The sequence below is a fragment of the Lithobates pipiens genome, unplaced genomic scaffold (genome assembly GCF_037356315.1).
Source record: "Lithobates pipiens isolate NorthernLeopardFrog02 unplaced genomic scaffold, aLitPip1_a1.2 Scaffold_22, whole genome shotgun sequence".
NCBI classification, from domain to species: Eukaryota; Metazoa; Chordata; class Amphibia; order Anura; family Ranidae; genus Lithobates; species Lithobates pipiens.
Window position 1 is genome coordinate 250,574,303 of NW_027507784.1, and position 22,385 is coordinate 250,596,687.

The 22,385-nt window shown below is 47.3% G+C and overlaps 1 protein-coding gene across 1 annotated transcript in view; it reads right to left on the reverse strand.

Annotated features, from left to right (window-relative positions):
- The window catches only part of SMG1 (SMG1 nonsense mediated mRNA decay associated PI3K related kinase), a gene marked incomplete in the record, with an annotated part of 420,057 nt that overhangs the window by 36,037 nt on the left and 361,635 nt on the right, over window positions 1-22,385 (reverse strand). The window contains 1 exon segment of the mRNA XM_077448938.1: window positions 17,066-17,292. Within this exon segment, the coding sequence (XP_077305064.1) occupies window positions 17,066-17,292 (227 nt within the window).

A 22,385-nucleotide genomic window follows, 5' to 3' on the forward strand; every position in this document is an offset into this window, starting at 1 on the left:
TCCACTGCCATCTTTACAATCTCTGTGTACCATGACCTTCTGGGCCATGCTGGTGCTATCAGAATTACTGGCTTTCTTTCCAGCTTGATCCTGCAAAGAAGTTGAGGCAGCAACTGAATCGGGGGAAAAGAATAGATCAGTGAAAACTGATCCCACGGGGTTACCGGCGCATCTGTTCCGTATGCGAGTGGATCCCTTATTCGGGATGCAAAGTTGACTAACTTCATGTTGAATCTAGATGCTAGAAGATCTATGTCCGGAGTCCCCCATCTTTGGCAAACAGCCTAAAAAACATTGAGGTGAAGAGACCATTCCCTCAGGAATAACTGTTGGAGACTTAAGATAGTCCGCCTGCCAATTTTCTACTCCCGGAATGAAAACTGCAGATAGGCATGGGACATTCCTTTCTGCCCAAGTTAGAATATGGTTCACCTCTCTCTGAGCTGAGAGACTCTTGGTTCCCCCTTGGTGATTGATATATGCCACAGCCATGGTGTTGTTGGATTGGATCCTGACAGGACAATTCTTTAACCTGGGAGGTCCAGATTTTTAGAGCCAGACACACTGGCCGAATCTCTAGGATGTTGATGGGTAGGGCTCTTTCGAGTTTTGATCACAGTCCCTGGACAGTATTTTCTAGTACGGCTCCCCAGCCTTAGAGGCTGGCATCTGTCGTTACTACTTTCCAGAAAATTGGTCTGAAGGATTTCCCTTTCAGCACATTCTGACTTCGTAACCAACTGAGACTTTGGGACACTTTTGGGGACAGTCACATTGGCAAGTCGAAAGCTTGGATCGTCTTGTTCCACGCAGAGGATACTGTTTTGCAACAGTCTTGAATGGAACTGAGCATAGGGAACTGCTTCAAATGAAGCTACTATCTTTCCTAACAACCTCATGCAAAGGTGAATTGAAGGATTTGCTTTTGACCTGACCATCCGTACCAGCTCTCGTATGGAGCTGACTTTTGCTGAAGGCAAGACCACCCTTTTATGGGCTGTATCTATGATCAGGCCTAAATAATCCAGCCTTCTTACTGGTTTTAATGAAGACTTCTCTAGGTTGAGGATCCAACCGAGACTTTCTGGGTAACTGGTTGTAATGCGTACGCTTTGCTTTAAGCGAGTCACTGACTGGTCTATTGATAAATCGTCTAGGTACCCCAATGCTGTTATGCCCTGGACCCTTAACCTGGCTAGAGGTGGGGCCAATTTTTTGTGAATACCTGTGGCTAGCCCAAAGGGTAAGGCAGCAAAGTGCTGTTCTGCTTCTAATGGCAGAAACCTTTGGCGAGTGGGAAATATAGGGACATGCAGATATGCATCCTTGATATCGATGGATGCCATAAGTTCTCCCCCTAGTAAGATGGAGACCACTGACCTGATCGACTCCATGCAAAATGAGCGGATTTTCAGGTACCGATTTAGATTTTTTTTTTTTGATCCAGAATGGGTCTGACATCTCAATTCGGTTTTGGTACCGTAAACAGGTTTGAACAGAATCCCAAACCTTGTTCTGTAGGTATCTGTATGATTACCCCTTGAATCAATAAATCCGTCCAATACTTGAAACAGGGATTGTCTTTTCCCTGGATCCTTGGGAACGTCTGATCTCAGAAAATGAGATAGTGGAAACTCCTGAAACTCTAGTTTGTATCCTAGAGTCACTGTGGAGAGAGCCCATCTGTCCTGAGTTTCCCTTTGCCAGACTTCTGCGAAATACAGAAGTCTTCCTCCAACCTTGTTGAGGGGAGATGCCTCTTCATGAAGAGGACTTGGTATTCTGCTTTGTAGTTTTGTGGCTCCAGGTCTTTCTTTGAGCCTGGGCCTGACCCTGCAATTTTCCTCTAGAATCTGACGGTGGAAGCCGTCGCCAAGCCTAGAGGCGGATGCGCTTGGCGCAGGAGAGAAAGTCCATTTAAAATGAAGGACAATTATACTTTATTTTGACTGGCAAAAGAGTACCCTTTTGGGGGCGTGACCGGATGTAAGCCAAGGAGCAAGCATTTGCAAGTAGCTCTGATCATCCTACTTTAATCTTTTGCCATCCTTGCTGCTGAACAGCCTGGTGAGCCTGTACATCTGCCCTACCTAATCCCTGGCATCCCCCTGCTTCAGATACAGTGACCATTTCTGTGCTCAATCAGCCAGCCATGCTGCAGCAATCCGGCCAAGGCTGGTTCCATATACTCGCGGCTCTGATCATCCTACTTTAATCCTTTGCCATCCTTGCTGCTGAACAGCCTGGTGAGAATGTACAACTGCCCTACCTAATCCCTGGCATCCCCTGCTTCAGATCCAGTCATTGTTTCTGTGCCTGTCTGGCCGGCACTGCAGCAGTAATCCGGCTGAGGCTGGCTCCAAATACTCAAGGCCCACCGCCATCTTGAGGCCTACAGTGCTTCTCAGAGCCTACCTGATCTGCTGTGGCAGCACTCAGAGGCCTGAGCTTGTGCTGAGCTGCTTGCCCTGGTGAGTACCCCAGTGGTGTCCACTAACACCCTGAGACTGACTGCTGTGTTGCCCCTCGGCCAGATCATTGTCACAAGCTGCTGGCTATCCATCCACCTGCTCCACCCTACCATGCCCTTGCCCTCAGATTAATGGGCCCTAAAAACTGGGCCAAAAACTCTTCCACAGCAAGCTGCCCGCCTCCTGTCAAGGCTGCTAGGCCAGATCCTTCTCTCATAGGCGAGGTTGCAGGCCCTGCTGGCTGAACTAGCTATGGAGTCTGAGACTTCCCCAGGTGTGGCTCTCCCTGCCTGCACCTCCCAGGATAGCACTGCAGTGATCCTGGCTGCCATTGAACAGAGCAAAACATCCATGCTGGTGAGAATCGATTGCCTTGCAGAAGAATGTAATCTCATTAGAAACTACCTAGATAAAATCAGAGGTAGACTGACTGAATCGGAATCCAGACTGCCACTGAAAACCTTACGGCTACTCACACTAACACCATAGTGGACTTGCAACGCACAGTACAACTGCAGCATGTTGTACCTCAGCCGTCTCCAGGTCCCTCACAATGGCTCGGTGAGGTTCTTTGACTCCCCGGCCGATGCGCATAACTGGCTGGACACCCTGCAGTAGGCGCAAGCCATCGAATGCTGGAGTTCCTCCTGGTCCTGGACTACATGTAGGTTTTCTTCTAGATCCTTCTACTCCGGAGCTACCTTGTTGGACACAACTTACGGAATTATCTAACCCTCCTCAATTTTTTCAGCCTTTTAAAGAACTCTTCAAAGAAGTCTGAAGATCTGTTAAGGGGTTTAAACTGACTGGCATTGTTGTTGGGGTTGCTGGTCAGTAGGGAGTTCAACAGGTTTCTTCCCTGGAACGTTAAGCCTCATGTAGGCGACTTTTGGTATAAAGGTTTAGGGATTAAACTACTAGCCTAGTTATGTTGGGGTATTGGCTAAGTAGTAGGGTGTTTTTTGATGAAGTCTGGGTAGGGTGTTGTGTTCTGGGGAGAGGGGTTTCTCTGTTTTGAAGATCTGGATACACAATGTGCTGCTCAAATGCTTCATTGGTCTCTGACCCTAATGAATATATGTGCCAATTTTGGGTTTACTTACATGTGTTGGTTTGTTGGGCTCATCCTGCTCCTGTTTTCCCCTGATGTTCCATGATGGCTCCCTCAGATGCTGAGCTGCTGACCATTTTGTCGTGGAACATCAGGGGGCTTAACTCCAAATATAAAAGAGGACAGGTATTCCAATATTTAAAACTGCATAACCCCCACATAGTGCTGCTGCAGGAGACGCACTTAACTGGTAGCAAGGTTCTAGCTCTGAAAAAGCCCTGGGTGCAAAGGGCACTTCATGTGACGTATTCCGAGGGGTGTCTATACTGATCAGCAAACGCGTACCACGTGTAATTCATGATGTTCATTTAGATCCCCAGAGGAAATTTTTTATGGCAGTGTTAAGCCTTTATAACAAAAAATATGTCATTGTGAATGTCTATCTGCCTCCTCCGAGCCAGATACAGATTCTGTACGCGCTCTATGGAAGGGTGGCTCCGCATTGCCCAGCGCATGTTCTGTTCATGGGAGACTTCAATGCTACACTGTCCCGTGACCTGGATAGGCCTTCCACTCAATCTACTTTTAATTCTGATCTCAGAACGTGGGCTCAGGCAACATAGTTCCAAAAGGCATGGCGGTGTCTTCACCCCCACGGCAGAATGTAATGTTGCTTCTCGACCACATTTAAAACCTCCTCCCGAATTGATCTGGCTTTTGCCATTGCTGACCTGCTGGCCAGCATTCAGGAGGCAAGTTACCTTCCCTCTGGCCTCTCTGAACTCCACCCACTTAAATTGACCATTAGGACTGCAGGTCGCGGAGCAAAGCCCTTTGGAGGTTACAACCCCATTGGATTAATAACGAGGCAGTCCATGACAGAGTTTCTCCTTCCTTGAGAGAATATTGGGTGCACAATGCGGGATCAGCCTCCCTGGAGATGACATGGGACGCTTCCAAAGCTCACAGCAGGGGTCAGTATATCTCAGCTGTGGCGGCGGTGAAGGCGGAGCTTGGGGACAGGGTCTCTGACCTGCAGCGCAAGGTTGACGAGGCTCTGAATCAATATTCGGCCTCTGCAACAGTCCCCAACTTTGAGCACCTTTCATCGCTTAGGCGAGAACTGCATCTCCATGTTTCAGACACCACCAGGTTGGGTATACAACATAGCAGACAGGAATACTTTGAGCATGGAGACAAGAATAGCAAACTACTAGCGCTGCTAGCACAGCAGGATAGGCCCTTAGCGGTTATATCGGAAATCCTTATGGCAGATGGCATATTAGTCACCTCTCAGGAGGATATCCTGTCTGTATTTAACTCATTTTATAGCTCTCTGTATGTTTCCTCACTCCCTGACGGGTTTGACCCTACACCTATGATCTCTGTGTTGGACACGCTAGCACTAGGATGGCTTTCTGACGCAGAGAGGCAACTCCTTGTCTCAGAGATCACTCCAGAAAAAGTCACAATGACCATTGAGTCTTTCCCGGCAGGTAAAACCCCATGGCCTGCCCATAGAGTATTATAGAACCCACACAGAACTACTTGCCCCCAATCTAATGCAGATGTTTCAAGCCTGTTTGCAACAGGGCTCCTTGCCGTCCTCTATGAGGGAAGCCCATGTTGTTCTCATTCCAAAGCCTAATAAAGACCCTAGGCTGTGCGCCTCCTACAGACCAATCACACTTCCCAATTGTGACCTAAAAATACTAACCAAGTTACTGGCCACTAGACTTAATAGAGTAATAAAATCCCTGATTAACTCTGATCAAACAGGTAGGTCCACAGACATTAATATATGTAGACTATTTTCTAATATACATGCCCCCCCATACTAACCAGGGCGCTAGGACCATTGCCACCCTTGATATGTAAAAAGCATTTGACACAGTGGAGGGGGTATATCTGTGGGAGGTGCTTAGAAGAATGGGTTTCCCACTGAAATGTATTGCTTGGATACGCACACTGTATACCGGTCCCATGGCATGCATTAAACTGAACGGCTCCCTGTCTCCTCCGTTCCCCCTGCAGAGGGGCACCAGACAGGGATGCCCTCTCTCCCCGGCTCTGTTCGCCCTGGCCATGAAGCTTATTGCGGAGGCGCTCAGGAGCTTGGCTGAGGTTCATGGTCCTAGGGTGGGCTGACTGGAGGAGAGAGTGGCTCTCTACGTGGATGAACTGCTGCTTTTTTTGAATGATGCTGGTGATTCTCTGTGGGGTGCACTCGGTATCATGGATGTCTTTTCTGCCTTCACGGGAACTGGCCACAAGTCTCAGCTGTTCCCAGTGGATGAGGGGGCTAGGTCCTCCTTACCCTCCTCTCTCCCACTCCAGTGGGTTGATTGGTTTACCTATTTAGGTATTATCTCAAGAGAGAGTAGAGACTTTGTGCGGCTCAATCTTGACCCTGTCTTGGTAGCAATTAAAACCAAACTGAAGGCGTGGAGCAATCTTCCCCTTTGCCTCATTGGGCGCATCAATCTTCTCAACGTGAAAGTCCTTCCTAAATTTATAATGGCTGACCAAAATTTTCTTTGATTGTCTTAAGCAACTCTTCCTCTAATTTATTTGGGGGCCTAAACTGCCTAGATTTAAATACACCACCCTGACCAGGCCTGTGGACAGTGGGCTTGGCTCTCCCCGATTGGCACAAGTATTTCTTGGCCACTCAGCTTGTGACCGCCCATTGGTGGTTGCAGCCAGACCCGACCATCTCTGTGGTGGTGCTGGAGGCGGCTATAGTGGGGGTCTCTGGAGGCCTTGAAGGGGTTGCTATTCAGGGGGCCTAAATTACCTCACCATCTCACCCCTTCTATGCGTACCACTATGCGGGCATGGAAGGTGGGTGAGGCGCTGAGGGCACCCCAGCCAAACTCCTGGTCTCCTCACACCCCCCTGTGGCTGAACCCTAACCTATCACAGTTCAATACCATTCCGGATCCACAGGCCTGGGCCAAATACAAAATACTGACCCTTGAGCATATCACCAACAGAGAGCTCACCCCCTTTCACATTTTACGCACCATATTTAATGTGCCTGCACAGGCCCATTTTAGATCTCTTCAAATCGCTCATGCATACAGGTGTCAGTTCTTAGGCCAACCAGTTGAATTGGCACATTCGGGGCTCGAATCCACCCTTCGGGTAAAGGACTTGGAGAAACCCACTTCTCAGCTCTACAGGTCCCTGCTGGTTGCTGCCGGCCCAGAGTTGTCCTCCCGCCGCAGGAAATGGGTGGGGGACATACCGGAGCTGGACAAGGACGACTGAAGGGAGATTAGGGACTTTCCCTTCTCCCCTCTGGTTTCAGCTAGGGACAAACTGGTCCAATACAAAATTGTGCATAGAGCTCACAACACTCCTCACAGGCAGCACCAGATGTCACCGGCACATTCTCCGGCGTGCTGGCGTTGCTCCTACCAACCGGGTGACTTTTTCCACATTTTTTGGGTTTGCCCAGCAATCGAACATTATTGGAAAGAAGTACTCCAGGTGATTGCTAAGGTCACGAGGACTCATGTTCCTTATGATCCTAAATATTGTCTGCTGGGGCTAGTAGAACAACTGTCAATGCTCAGAGCCAGAAAAATACTCACATCCCTGCTATTGTACTATGCTCGTAAGGCCATTACGATTTACTGGAAACAATCGTCTCCCCCCTCTGGCAGATTCTGGAAAAGCCTAGTGAATGCCAGTTTACCCCTGTATAAAGCCACCTACTCGGGCAGGGGTTGTCCACAAAAATTTGAAATGGTATGGACCTGTTAGATAATACCACGGAAACTGATGCAGTAACCAATTCCTAAATGAACAATATATCTCTAGTCTGTTAGTATATTGACCCAACTACTCATGTTGCATTATCCTGTTGGTACCAATTTGAGCACAGATTCTCCTGAACTGAACCTCTCCCCACATTGGGGTTATAGTATAAATTAGTTTATGTTGTGCCCTGTTGTGTTATTGTTGCCGCATCAGAACTGCCCCTGCGTGGGCAAAGGTTTGGCCCCTGTGTGAGCTAATTTTGTATGCTAATGAAAAATGTAAAAAAAAAGATAAAAAAAAAATAAAAAAAAATAAAGTACCCTTTCCACTGGAAATTGTCTGGACATATTTATACAAATCATTGCCAAATAGTGGCTCCCCATGAAATGGGAAACTAGACAGAAGTTGTTTGCAGGGTGCTTCGGCAGACCAACCCTTTAGCCAAAGAGTCCTACGCATGAGTACTAGCATCTATGGCAAAACATCATGGTTTTGGTAATGCAATTGCAGGCTAAGCAACAGTACCTGCTAAAGAAAAAAAAAAAAAAAAAAAAAAAAAAAGGATTTTAACAGGAATGTCAACTTTTTATCCGTTGGATCCATCAACATTTGCACACTGTCCACTGGACAAATCAAACTTTTATTCACACTGGAAATCGCAGCATCCACTGCTGGAACTTCCATTTTTTGGTGAATTTTTCCTCCATGGGATAGAGAACTGAGAATCTCTTTGGAGGGAGAAAATGCTTATCCAGAACGCATACACTGGTTGTGAAGGTTTCAAAGAACCCAAAGAAGAAACCAGACTTTCAGCTGACTGTTAGAGGTAGTATGAAAGTGGAGCGAACCATGTCCGTAAGGATTTGTACCTCAGATTGTGAAGCTAACATCAACTGTTCCTCCGCAGAGGAATAATCGGTTTGTTTTTCCCGATCGTTTGAGGGTAATACCTCATCTTGTTCCCACTGTTCCCCTGGTAAAGGATTTGGAGTGGGAGAGAAGGATCTAGCACGCTTATCTACATCAATGGAGGATGCGAATCTTCCTTCCCAAGGCTTGCAGGGCAGAGGAAAATAAATTCAGTCACGTATACAGGGGCTGAAGTGACAATGTGAAGGCATGACTGGAGTTCCCAGCGACTGAGGGTGGTTTTGGTGTCTTAGTAGTAAGCCTTGAAGTCATAGTGCAAAGCACAAAAAGAAGAGACCCCTTCCCCCGCCATCCTTCCTCTGACGTCAGCCTCTTGACGGCTTCGGTCTGAAACATACACCAGAGGAGGAGAGACTGCAGCTACGCTGTGGCGTGTCTTCTTCACTTTTGCGGCTATGACAAGTAAATGTTTTCCTATGCGGTTTTAGAAGAAGTCACCCGGCCAGAGGAGGAGGTGGGGGGGTTTATACAGTTTAACTTTTTTTTATGCTTGGTTAACATGTAACCCCAAGCCTCTTAGCTTCCCCCTTTGAGGGGAGAAGAGAACCCCCTTCAGCTGCTGAGACCCATGCTGTTAGCACTTTAAACAGGGTATATACATTTTTACTCCCTCTAGAGGAGTTTTTTTAAAGGCATTACAATATAATTGAAAGAAAAGTCATAGGTGGATTTTGCAGTTCCTATGCTTTCCTCCTTTTCCTCGCTGCAGGATACTGCTGTAAATAGGACAGATCCAAACTTCACCCATCATGGCAGCCGGTGTGGTTAAACCTTCAAAGACTGAGGCCCTTTAATAGGGGTTCCACTCCTTTGGACCTTGTATAGAATCCCTCAGGACAACTTTAGGTAATGTAGCAAGAACAAAAAGTCCTGGTTCCTAGGGTCCAGCCCACAAAAAGGAGCATTACAGGCAAAACCTCACTCTTCTATGCGAGGCTCGGTACCATCCTGCAGCCGCAGTGGTGGGATGGATCCAGTTGTGGATACTTTTTAAATCCAGCCTGGATCCCTCCTGGAGCCCTGCAGAGCACATCTTAATTCGTGCCAACACCTTTAGACACTTGCAAAAAAAACTGAGGTACTCCTGGAAGGAGGAGGGGTTATATAGCGTCAACTTCCTGCATTGGGTGTGCCAGTGTCAACACCTGAAGGTAGCTATAACCTAAGTAAATACTTGAGGCTCTGTTTCCTATGATGTACGATAAAGAAATATATACATGAAAATGGACACAAACTGTAATGTTAAAATAATCCAGGTTTTAAAAAATAGTATTTTTGTACTCACCGTAAAATCCTTTTCTCTGATGTTCAATGACGGACAGAGCACTTTCATTTTTACCTTAGGGTTATAGCGCCACCTTTAGGAGAGGACTAAGCAGAACATATAAAAAAAACAAGCACAGTACCACCCAGGGGGCGGGCCTACTGGCTATAACCCCTCACTCTGCTCCCAGCAGCTCAGTTCATCAAAAAGCAGTACCAACATAAATAGGGGGGGTGGGTGCTGTGTCCTTCAATGATCAGAGAGAAGTATTTTACGGCGACTACGAAAATACTATTTTCTCTTTCCCTCATTGATGGACACAACACTTTAATCTTGACCTCAGGGACGTCCCCAAGCAGTGTCAAAATGAGGGGTGGGAACACACAAAAAAACTCCACCCACCACCAAATGGCCCCATCAGGAGTTGCAACCTCAGAAGGCAGTCTGCAAAACCTTGCGGCTGAAGCATGCATCTGAAGATGCGTCCACATTGACCTTGTAAAATTTGGTAATAGCGTGTACGGATGACCAGGTAGCCAGCCGCCTCACACCCAGAGAAACAGACGTTTGATCCCAGAAAGCACTGTGACAGGAAAGGGAGATGGCCCGCCCCCTTATAGCGAAAGCCTGAACCATAATCTGTCTAATCCACTGAGAAATGGTGGACGAAGAGACCGCCAGGCCCTTTCTCAGACCAGCCAACAAGAGACACAAAGTCTGACCTCCATAAAGGAGCCATAGCAGACAGATACACCCACAGGGCCCGGACCACATTCAAAGAATGTAAAGTGACCTTCTCGGGATGCAACAGCCGAGGACATAAGGGTGGAAGCACAATGTCCTCATTTAAATGGTAGGTCGAAACAACCGTTGGAAGAGGAGAGCTGTGGACGCAGCACCGCCTTATCCTCATGTAGATAAAGAGACTTGCATGACAAGGCCGCCAACTCGCCCTGCAGATTTAATAGCCACTAGAAAAACTACTTTCTGAAAGAGCGTCCATAAAAGGGATCTCTCTAATGTTTTGAAACTGTGGTTTCTGAAGCACCAGATTCAGATCCCACTGGGGCAGCGGTGGGCGAAAAGGAGGGGCCATACGCTGAATCCCCCAAACAAACACCAATGAGCGAATCACCAATGGCCGCTGAAAAGACAGCCAAAGCCGAGATCGGCCCCTTAATGGTACTTAATACAAGCTTCTGATCAATTCCTTGCTGCAGAAAACAGCAGGATCTTGGAAACCGGGAGATGTAGGCTATCCAGGTAAGATGATAAATCTTCCAGTTAGAAGACTTTCGCGCCCCCTTAGCATAGTGGTAATCCCCAAAGCCGTCAGCCCTCGGTCCCTCAGCACCTGGCTTTCAGCAGCCATGCCGCTAAAGTCAGCGATGGTAAGGCAGGGTGGAGTATCGGTGGAGTGTCCTCCCCTGCACTGGCAGCCACCAAGGAACATCAGCACCATGTCGGCGTACCAAGGACATTGAGGCCAGTCTGGGGCCATCAGAATCACCAGAATCCCATCGGCCTCCACTCTGCGCAGCAGAAGAGGGAGGAGCCTGAGAGGGGGAAAGGCATAAATTAGTCGATAATGCCCCCATGGGGCCACCAATGCGTCTGACGTGTCCGCCCAGGGATCCCTTGACCTGGCCACAAACCTCTGCCCCTTCTGGTTGAGCCGAGAGCCCATATCCGGCATGCCCTATCTTAGGCAAATGAGCCGAAACACTTTCGGATGCAGAGACCATTCCCCCCTGGTCCAGCAACTGATGACTAAGTAGTCCACCTGTTTTCTACGCCTGGAATGTACCCAGCTGACAGAGCTGGCACGCGCCGCTCTGCCCACTGTAGAATGTGGGAGACCTCCAACGCCGCTGCTCAGCTCCTTGTCCCTCCATGATGATTGACATACGCCAGCGCCGTGGAGTTGTCCAACTGGATCCTGACCAGAGGACCCTGCAGCCTCTGCGACCATGTGGAGAGGCACCACCTAATTCGCCCGCAGCTCCAGCACATTGATCGACAGGCGGAATTCTTCCTGCTTCCAGCAGCCCTAGGCCGACTGGGTGTCCCCCCCCCCCCCCCCCAGCCGGTCAGGCTGCCGTCAGTCCTGATCACCGTCCAATGAGGAAGGAACGATCATCCACCAGAGAAACTAAGCCCTGGCTAGCTGGCTCACCTGGATTTGATACACCAGGGATGCTGGAGACTTGTCCCACCTGGACAGGATCTCCTTCTACAAGACCCAAGTGTGGAATTGAGCATACGGTACCGCCTCAAAAGTGGCTACCATGAGGCCAAGACCTCGCATGCAGAAACGCAGCGAAGACCATCTGCAGGACATTAGTAACTGCACCGAGGATTGGAGAGCTTCAGCTTGCTTGAAGGAACAAAGACTTTCCTTTGGGGAGTCCAGAATCAACCCCAAGCACTCCAGGCACTGGGTCGGCAGCAACACCGACTTCTGGAGATTCAACACCCAGCCAAACTCCTGAAGAGTCTGCGTGGTGATTGCCACATCCTCCCTTAGTCCTGAGGCAGAAGCCGCCCTCAGGAGATCGCCTGGTAACCCACGATTGCGATCCCTTGTTGCCTCAGCAATGCCAGAATCTGAGCCAGCACCTGGTGAAGGCCCTTGGTGCCAAAGGGAAGAGCTACCAATTGGTAGTGCTCGTCCCCGACCACAAATCACAGGAACCTCTGGTGTGCAGTGACCACAACGGATTCCATCCTGAACCTCCAAACCTTAAAACAATTAAGGGCCTTGCAATCCAGGACCGGACGGACCCCCTTCCTTCTTTGGGATTACAAACCGATTGGAGTAGAATCCCTGAAAGCTTTTTGACGTTGGTACAGGTACTAACCCCCCATGCAGCAGTAAGTCTTGTACTGCCCCAAACAGGGCCTCCGGACGAGCTGGAAGGAGATGAAGGTTGGAGGGAAAAAACCTGTCTGGCGGACAAGAAAAACTATCTTGTAGCCTGACCAAACCAGCTCCCAGACCCACTGGTCAGAAAGGAGAGCAGTCCACTGGTCTGCAGACTCCTGAATGTGAACCCCACCCGAGAGCTAGACGGGGGGCGAATCTTCATGCGGAAACTGATTTGCAGGCTTGTTCAGCTTGCGATACCAGGGATGCTTTTGTCCTTCAGCAGGCCCCTTGTCGGACTGGGGGCGCTTACCTGCCGACCAAGTCGGATGAAATAAATGCTTCTGAGTGGAATAAAAGGAGCCCTTGCCTACGGTGTAGCCCCTTAACTTTTCTGTATTGTAGGAGCAAAGTACTCTTTCTCCCAGTAACATTTTTAATAATCTCATCAAGCAAGGCGCCAAACAGCCACCTTGAAAGGGCAACTCCACCAGCACTTTCTTAGATGTCTGGTCCGCAGACCAACACTTGAGCCAAATCAGGTGACGCAGAACTACTGCTGATACCGAGGCTCTAGAAAGCAAAGGGACCGTATCCTGGGCCGCATCACAGATATACTCAAGGTTGTGCACCAACTGGTTTGCCAGTTCCACACAGACTGGGGAAACCTGTTCCTTCCCCAACTCACAGAACAACAACTTGGCCCATTCAGTGCTTGTGACACCAGAGCTGTGGCTAACACCGAAGCGCTGACCCCACAACTGTAAACGTGGCCGGGCAACTGCCTTGGCCTTTCTGTTGGCAGGGTCCTTGAAATAGGAGTAACCCTTCCACCAGAATCATGGTCACTTTATTTGATCTAGATACTACTGGAGTCAGCAACTGGAGATGTCCAATTTTTTAGGAATCCCTCCTCACAGGAGTAACGCACCGCCATTCACCTCGCTTCCCCCCTGGCAACAAATGATTCCAGGACCACCGACAGAGCTTGCATGGACACCCACTCTCGCCTGTCACCTAGGACCTAAGGCAAAAGACAAAAAATGCCTACCCCCTCCTAGCGGCCACAGACTGAGGGGTACCCCGCAGGACTCACCACCCTGACCTAGGCGTTGTGCTGTGCTTCTGTCCGTTCTCCCTTCCAAAACATGGCGTGTTCTGTGTCAGTTTTGAGCTGTTCCTGGCTTAATCATCCACCTAGCGCTAGAGAACAGAAACCGTCCCTCGTGACCACAAGAACATGGCCGCGGTTCTGCATGCGGCAAACAAAGGCAAATGGCCGTGGTTCCCACGCCGAACGTTCACCCTGCATGGTGGCAAATGAAGGTGAAAAACAAAGGGATAACCGAGCGGGTCAAACAACGTTAAAACAAGGATAAACGAGCAGAACAACCCAGGTTAAAACAAAGGGGAAAAACAAGCGGACAAACTCACAGCACAACCCCCTGCCAGGACCCAGAGGACCTCCGGGCCAGGTACGAACACTGCACCCCCTATGCCCAGCCACACAGCACCCCCTTAGAATGGGGAGGAGGTATTTACTCCCAGGGAGTGCCCAGCTGCTACAACCTGCCTACTTACCCCTCCTGCAGGGACTGCTGGACGCACTCCACAGACAGACCCATCACTTGAGCAGTACAGAGTGGCTGTCGGCCACGGCACACTGACTCAGACAGCAGTAGCTCGGTCATGTGTGCCCCAGAGCATATAACTCACCGGCTGCCACTGGACCAGAATGGGGTCTGTCACAGCCGACCCAGCGCGGAGCTAAGGTTTGCACACGCTTGGTGGGCAGGCTGGGGAGACTACCACGATCTATATTAGCCAGCCTGTCACCCAGCCCGGCTGTTGATTGTAGATCACAGGAAGCCAAAACAGCAAAAAAGGAAAAAATTTCAAAGACCACTGGGAGCCCGGTCCTTCTAGACTAGGCAGAAAAAAAAATTGAGCTGCTGGGAATAGAGGGAGGGGTTATAGCCAGTTGGACCGCCCCCTGGGCGGTACTGTGCTTGTTTGTGTGTTCTGCCTAGTCCTCTCCTACAGGTGGCAATATAACCCTAAGGTCAAGATCAAAGCGATGTGTCCGTCAATGAACGAAAGAGAAATTAAGTTTAGTAGTTTCTTTTAAAACAGCACCAAGGACGGTAACTTGCATGAGAAGTGCCATGTGTGTTGGTAGTTTCTGTGTTTCTTGAAATCTCTTGTCCCCCATAGACCCCCAAAGAGCTGATTGGTTCCAAATAAGAAAAACGCTTTATGAATTGAGTGGATGAATCAAAAGGTCAGCCTCCATTCAGGGCGCTTTTTATAGGGGGAACCGATACTATGGCTATAAATGGAGCACAGGAGCAGAAAGGGCAGTCAATTTCAGCACTTTTGCCGAGTGCCTGCTCATATTAACCTTCACAGTACCAGAAGATCACTGCTGCAGGGGTATCTGGGGGAAAAGGAATGAAGATTATAACTACTTCACTTCCTTCGGATGTAGCTGTATGTTCTCAGGTTGAAGTGGTTATACAGGCAGTCCCCGGGTTACAAGCATTTCAAGTGCAACTCCAGCCAAAATAAGTTTTTTTTTTTTGGACAGCATAGGGAAGGGTAACATTTGTACCCCTGTAACATTTGTTTTGCTGTCTGTGGCCCTGTTCAGAAGATTTCACCTCACTTTCTGTCATTGTGAACATTGGCTTTTTGAAGATTTTGGGTTGCTGTGCAAAAATTGTTGATAAAGCTTCAGTGGAAACCCCTTTCCCATAACTCTTACAGGAGTGAATTTTCCTTTCTAGGGGTAGATTTCCTCTCAATTCCTGTTATCTCCTTCTGTTTGTAAGAATGAGTTGTATGTAAGTCGGATGCTTGTAACTCTGAAACTGCCTGTGCTAGGATCAGGGCTGCATGGCTTATTGAACAAGAAATTCCATAAATAAAAGTCCTTCAAATACAGGTACATCTCATAAAATTAGAAAAAGTTATTTTATTAATTCAATTCAAAAGGTGAAATCATTTTTTTTTTTTTATAGATGCCTTACATACAGAGTGGTATATTTAAAAAAATTCTCTTTTAATGTTTACAATTATGGCTTACAGCTAGTGAAAACCCCACATTCAGTATCTCAGAAAATGAGATTACATAAGACCAATCAAATAAAGCATTTTTAATACAGAAATGTTGGCTTACTGAAATGTGCATGTAGAGTTTATCATGCACTCGTGGTCGGGGCTCCATTTGCATGAATTATTGCATCAATTTAGTGTGGCATGGAGGCGATCAGCCTGTGGCACTGCTGAGGTGTTAGGAAAGCCCAGGTTGCTTTGATAGCAGCTTTCAGCTCATCTGTATGGTTGGGTCTGGTGTTTCATCTTCCTCTTGACAATACCCCACAGATTCTCTAAGAGGTTTAGGTCAGGCTAGTTCTGGCCAAACAAGCACAGTGATACCATGATCATTAAACCAGGTATTGGTACTCTGTGGGCAGGTGCTGGAAATATAAATCAGCATCTCCATGTAGCTGGTCAGTAGAGGGAAGCATGAAGTGCTCTAGAAATTCCTGGTAAAGGGCTGCACTAATTTTGGACTCGATAAAACACAGTGAACAAACACCAGCAGAGGATATTGCTCCCCAAATCATCATTGACTGTGGAAAATTTTGCATTTCATTTAGAAATCAAGGTCCCAGAGTCTGGAGGAAGAGTGGAGAGGCACAGTATCCAAGTTGCATGAGGTCCAGTGTGAAATTTCTACAGTGTGATGAACTGTAGCTGTAAGCCAGAATCATGGAAATTAAAAGGAAAATATATAAAATATACAAGTTTCACTTTTTGAATTATTGAAATAAATTAACGTTTTGATATTCTAATTTTATGAGATGCACCTGTATATACTAAATGTTTTTATACGTTTTGGGTTTCTTCTACTGTTAGAAGTAAAGGATTTTTTTTTCCACCAATTATACTTACCCAGGTGGATGCTGCATCGGTTTGATGCTGCAGTTGTCTCCCAGCACCTCTACCCTGAGAAAGGAGTGATAAAACACTGCTGATCACTCAGTTTTCAGAGCTCCGTGAGTAGAGAGCCACAGACTGTCAGTCACAGCTCTCTTCTTGGCTCCCTCCTCGCTCATTGGAGCGCTGAGCTGTGGAGGGGGTAGGGCAGGCTTAGCAGCTCACTGAGAGGCTCAGATGGGTGTCAGTCCAGGCATCTGGCGCATCCAGACTCGGGATGATGTGGTGCCTGGTCTGAAATCTGTGACAGCAGCAGAGAGTGGACTGCAGCCAGCTCTCTGCTGAAAATGGGTCACAGGAGTGCAAAACGAATTGCATTCCTGTGATCGATATTGATTTAAAGGAGAAATCCAGCCAAAACCTGAGCGAGTTTCACCACTCAACATGCTACACTTATGTTGTACATCAAAAGTTATATGCAAAAACTCCTTGGAATCTGCAAAGATTTCATATCGGGTCTTCCAAAACTCCTCCTTATACGCAGCTCCCAGTGAGTACCACCATTAACACTCTGTGCTCACCTCTATATATTGACCTTTTGTGTATAAATAGGTCAGCATGCGCAGAGAATATTGTGTTTAACTATAATGGAGAAAAGTATTTACTTTTGGATGTGATGGACCCATTTTGCCAAGACTTTTAATGTAAACTCCAGGGACTAGTGCAAACAGGAAAGGTCAACCAAAACAAAATAACTTAGCTTGTAGAATTACCTTGCAACATCAATGTAATGAGCATTTGCCTCATCTTCCAGGCCCATGGCTGCATTTCTTAGGTAAGTCTGCAGCAACTCCACCATGTCCTGTAGTGAAGTCCCATCAGTGGTCTGCTCTATCAGGTTATCCAGCTCTTGAAGCATGTTCTCCAGTGTCTGCTCTCCTTTCATTAAGCATCTGAGTGCTTCAGGGAAAATAATCTGACGGAAATTTGAGTTTAATTCCTTTCAAAACAAAAAACACAAGGGTTTTATTATTTAAACAGATCATGCTCTACTCTAAACCATCTTCCAGTCACTCCAAGGCCTATAAACGATTTCTCAGCATTCTCACATGTACTCAGTATAGCAAAATGTACTTAATCATAAAAAAAAAAACACTTATCTTTAAAAAGGCAAAAGTGTTACCACTGTACCTCATTGTTAATATGTTGACTGTTGATTTGTTTAAGCCCACCGATTTTACGATAAAGTGAACTCAAAACATAGCAAATACCGTCCAATGCAGATAAACCTGTACTGTTTCAAATATTTTTTTTATTTCTAAAGTATATCTGTGGTTAACTGTGCTGTCTTTATAAAAATGCATTCACAAAATACCCATTCCTTTCTGGAAGTCTATTGAGGGATACAGGTCCCACTGTTCTGGGTTTGATTGTGTGCCAAGTATATGCTGGTCGAAATGAGAGAACATGTGAACAAAAGAGCAGGTGATAGCTTGGCAAACAGTTGCTTGGTGTAGTAAAGCCCAGTAAAGTGCACTTTAATAGGGAAGGGTAGAACCTGCCCCTTAAGACCATAAGCTTGCAGGTTGAGCTGAGCAACCTAGAAATGGTGGAATGAGAAACGAGTGCACCCTTTTGGGGCCCATCTGGACTGACAAAAGGAAATAAAATGCCCCATATACTTCAGAATGTGGGCTTTAAACAGCCATTAAATTCAGTATTTGTGCAATTGAATGGAAACTGGTCTTTGGGACAGAACCAGAAGAATTTGTATTCAATTTGAATTTGACTTCACAGAAAACCCGCAGGAGTCCTACAAGGTCGGTGTACCATAACCCCCTGGGCCAGTTTGAAACAATGAGGATCATTGGAATCCCATATTGATCATGCCAAGCAGACGTTTCATGGCAAGAAAGCATAGATCAGGATGTACTGATCCCAGAGAGCCACCAGTGTTGTCCATTGATTTTGCTGTACCTGTAGACAAACCTGTCCAGCATGTTTGTAAAACAGTAGGCTAGGAGGCCCCCATATAGAAGCCCCCACGGATTCAAAACACCGCTGGGTGAAGGGACCATTCCCCAGGTCGAGGAATAGCCAAGGAAATCTGCTTGGCAATTGCCTACACCTGAAATGTACACGGCTGACAAAGCTAGGATTTGAAGTTTTGCCAAGGACAGACTCCATTCTACGTTTCTGGCCGTGGCAGACCTGGTTCTTGGCGACAAACAAATCTGACTGTTCAGAGACTGGTTAAACTTTTTCCACAATGACAATGTTGTGTTGCAGAGGCCTGGGGGGATTTCTACTTAAAACATCGTTCCAGCAGCTGCCAAAAACCCTCCCCACTGTTTCCTTAACAGGAAGTCCACGTTTCCAAAAATTGGGGTGCCAGAAGAGCATAGCAGGGTTGGTACTTAGAGCCAGGACTGTGACGTGTACAGAGGGTCCGGACGAAGGTCCAATGGGCAGAACCAAAAACTGATGCAGGGGCCCCACAACAGGGTGTAGGAAACACTGGAGACATTTAAGCATGCATTTGTGATGTCCACAGACAGCAAAAATGTTCCCGGATGAACTGAGATGAAAACAGATGTGCTGGATTCCATTCAGAATTTCTGCACCTGAATGAAGACATTCAGAGCTATGAGATCTAGAATAGGGTGAGAATGTCCCCTTAGCTCTTGTAAACGGTGAAAAGAAAAACACCTTCAAACAGTTCTGTCACAAGAACTGGAACAATGACCCTTTTATCCAGAGGAAAAGGTTAGGCTGAATGGGGATATACGAATCTAAGCAAAGATACCAGAAGGTTGGAGGTGAGACATTGAGGAGAGGGCAGGTTTTCAGCTCTGGGATACCACCGCTACACACAAAAGATGCAAGGAGTCCAAGTGTCAGCAAAGGTTGACAAATTTGTCCCCACTCTGGAGAGAAAGCCTCACCTGAGGATTTGGCATACTTTGAGTGCGAGGTCTTGCAGGTGGAAGGGAAGCTAAACTTAGAGGGTCTCCATGAGAAATTTGAGTGATAGGGGCAATTCTTAACAGAGAGGGTGAAGACTACACAGTCTGTTGACAGAGGCAGCTCGCTTGAAGGCCATGTGGGTCAAAACTCTAACATAGGGGTTCCACAGTCCAGCACTTTAGCCCATGCATATATACTGACATGAGACGTGCGAGAAATTAGATGGAAGGCTACTAGAAAGCGATCATAGCTGAAATTAAAATCTAAAGGGTAATGTAATGTATTTATATAAAAGCTTCCACTGCCCTCTCCCCCATCAACATGCAAATTTTATGAATTAAAAGTTATGTTTTTTAAGATATATCTGTTGGAAGATCTAGTGATATCATTGTTGGGTCTCACAATTCTTTTATGTAGTTTGATTTGTTTGTGTGTGGGGGTGGGGTGGAGTGGAAGATACCTCTGCATCACATCACAACACCATGCCTCATCTTCAATCAAGGACCCTCTAAAGCAGGGGACTAAATCTTAGGCATGTTAACATAAATCTTTTCTGCCCTGATGGGCAGATCTGGATATGATTGTAGCTGGGGGAATCCAATTCAGCAGAACTGTCCCCCTTGTGGTCATACTGTGTGGCAGGACGGCAATATATAAGTTTAGGGTACAGCATAAAGAGGAGAGAACATCCAACGAGGGCCGCCATCAGGGGAGGTACAGCCCATAAACCTGTAAGGGACCCGAGCGTCTGGGCGGGGCTGGCCAGGTGGAAGAAGGCAAGGATGGGTGTAGGGGAGCTCCGTGGCTGCGCTAGCTTTTGTAGTGAATGTGAGTGGGCAGCTGTACCACTGAGCTTGCACTGGGCTCTTTGCTGCCATCTCTGGAAAACTGCTGCACGTGCACTTCTTGTGTTTGCACAAGAGCTGGAACCAGGAACACCACCTTACAAGTAAGGGCTGTTCTACAAGTGAAGGGGGGGGGGGGGGTGTACATTGTGTGTGTACACGTCTCTGTGTATGTGTGTGTGTACACGTCTCTGTGTATGTGTGTGTACACGTCTCTGTGTATATGTGTATGTGTGTGTGTGTACACGTCTCTGTGAGTGTGTGTGTGTGTGTGTGTGTGTACACGTCTCTGTGTATATGTGTGTGTGTGTACACATCTCTGTGTATGTGTGTGTGTGTGTGTGTACACATCTCTGTGTGTGTGTGTACACGTCTCTGTGTATGTGTGTGTGTGTGTGTGTACACGTCTCTGTGTATGTGTGTGTGTGTGTGTACACGTCTCTGTGTATATGTGTATATGTGTGTGTACACGTCTCTGTGTATGTGTGTGTGTGTGTGTACACGTCTCTGTGTATGTGTGTGTGTGTGTACACGTCTCTGTGTATGTGTGTGTGTGTGTGTGTGTGTGTGTGTGTGTATATGTGTGTGTACACGTCTCTGTGTATGTGTGTGTGTGTGTGTACACGTCTCTGTGTATGTGTGTGTGTGTGTACACGTCTCTGTGTATGTGTGTGTGTGTGTGTGTGTGTGTGTGTGTGTACACGTCTCTGTGTGTGTGTGTGTGTGTGTGTACACGTCTCTGTGTGTGTGTGTGTGTGTGTACACGTCTCTGTGTATATGTGTGTGTGTGTGTACACGTCTCTGTGTATATGTGTGTGTGTGTGTGTACACGTCTCTGTGTATATGTGTGTGTGTGTGTGTGTACACGTCTCTGTGTATGTGTGTGTGTGTGTGTACACGTCTCTGTGTATATGTGCGTGTGTGTGTGTACACGTCTCTGTGTATATGTGCGTGTGTGTGTGTACACGTCTCTGTGTATATGTGCGTGTGTGTGTGTACACGTCTCTGTGTATATGTGCGTGTGTGTGTGTACACGTCTCTGTGTATATGTGCGTGTGTGTGTGTGTGTACACGTCTCTGTGTATATGTGCGTGTGTGTGTGTGTACACGTCTCTGTGTATATGTGTGTGTGTGTACACGTCTCTGTGTATGTGTGCGTGTGTGTGTACACGTCTGTGTATGTGTGCGTGTGTGTACACGTCTCTGTGTATATGTGCGTGTGTGTGTGTACACGTCTCTGTGTATATGTGTGTGTGTGTGTACACGTCTCTGTGTATATGTGCGTGTGTGTGTGTGTACACGTCTCTGTGTATATGTGCGTGTGTGTGTGTGTGTACACGTCTCTGTGTATATGTGCGTGTGTGTGTGTACACGTCTCTGTGTATATGTGCGTGTGTGTGTGTACACGTCTCTGTGTATATGTGCGTGTGTGTGTGTACACGTCTCTGTGTATGTGTGCGTGTGTGTACACGTCTCTATTTGTGTGTGTGTGTGTGTGTGTGTGTGTACACGTCTCTGTGTATATGTGTGTGTGTGTACACGTCTCTGTGTATATGTGTGTGTGTGTACACGTCTCTGTGTATATGTGTGTGTGTGTACACGTCTCTGTGTATATGTGTGTGTGTGTACACGTCTCTGTGTATATGTGTGTGTGTGTACACGTCTCTGTGTATATGTGTGTGTGTGTACACGTCTGTGTATGTGTGCGTGTGTGTACACGTCTCTGTGTATATGTGCGTGTGTGTGTGTGTACACGTCTCTGTGTATATGTGTGTGTGTGTGTACACGTCTCTGTGTATATGTGTGTGTGTGTGTACACGTCTCTGTGTATGTGTGCGTGTGTGTACACGTCTCTATGTGTGTGTGTGTGTGTGTGTGTGTGTGTGTGTACACGTCTCTGTGTATATGTGCGTGTGTGTACACGTCTCTGTGTATGTGTGCGTGTGTGTGTGTGTGTACACGTCTCTGTGTATATGTGCGTGTGTGTGTGTGTACACGTCTCTGTGTATGTGTGTGTGTGTGTGTGTGTACACGTCTGTGTATGTGTGTGTACACGTCTCTGTGTATATGTGTGTGTGTGTACACGTCTCTGTGTATATGTGTGTGTGTGTACACGTCTCTGTGTATGTGTGCGTGTGTGTGTGTGTGTACACGTCTGTGTATGTGTGCGTGTGTGTACACGTCTGTGTATGTGTGCGTGTGTGTACACGTCTCTGTGTATATGTGCGTGTGTGTGTGTACACGTCTCTGTGTATATGTGTGTGTGTGTACACGTCTCTGT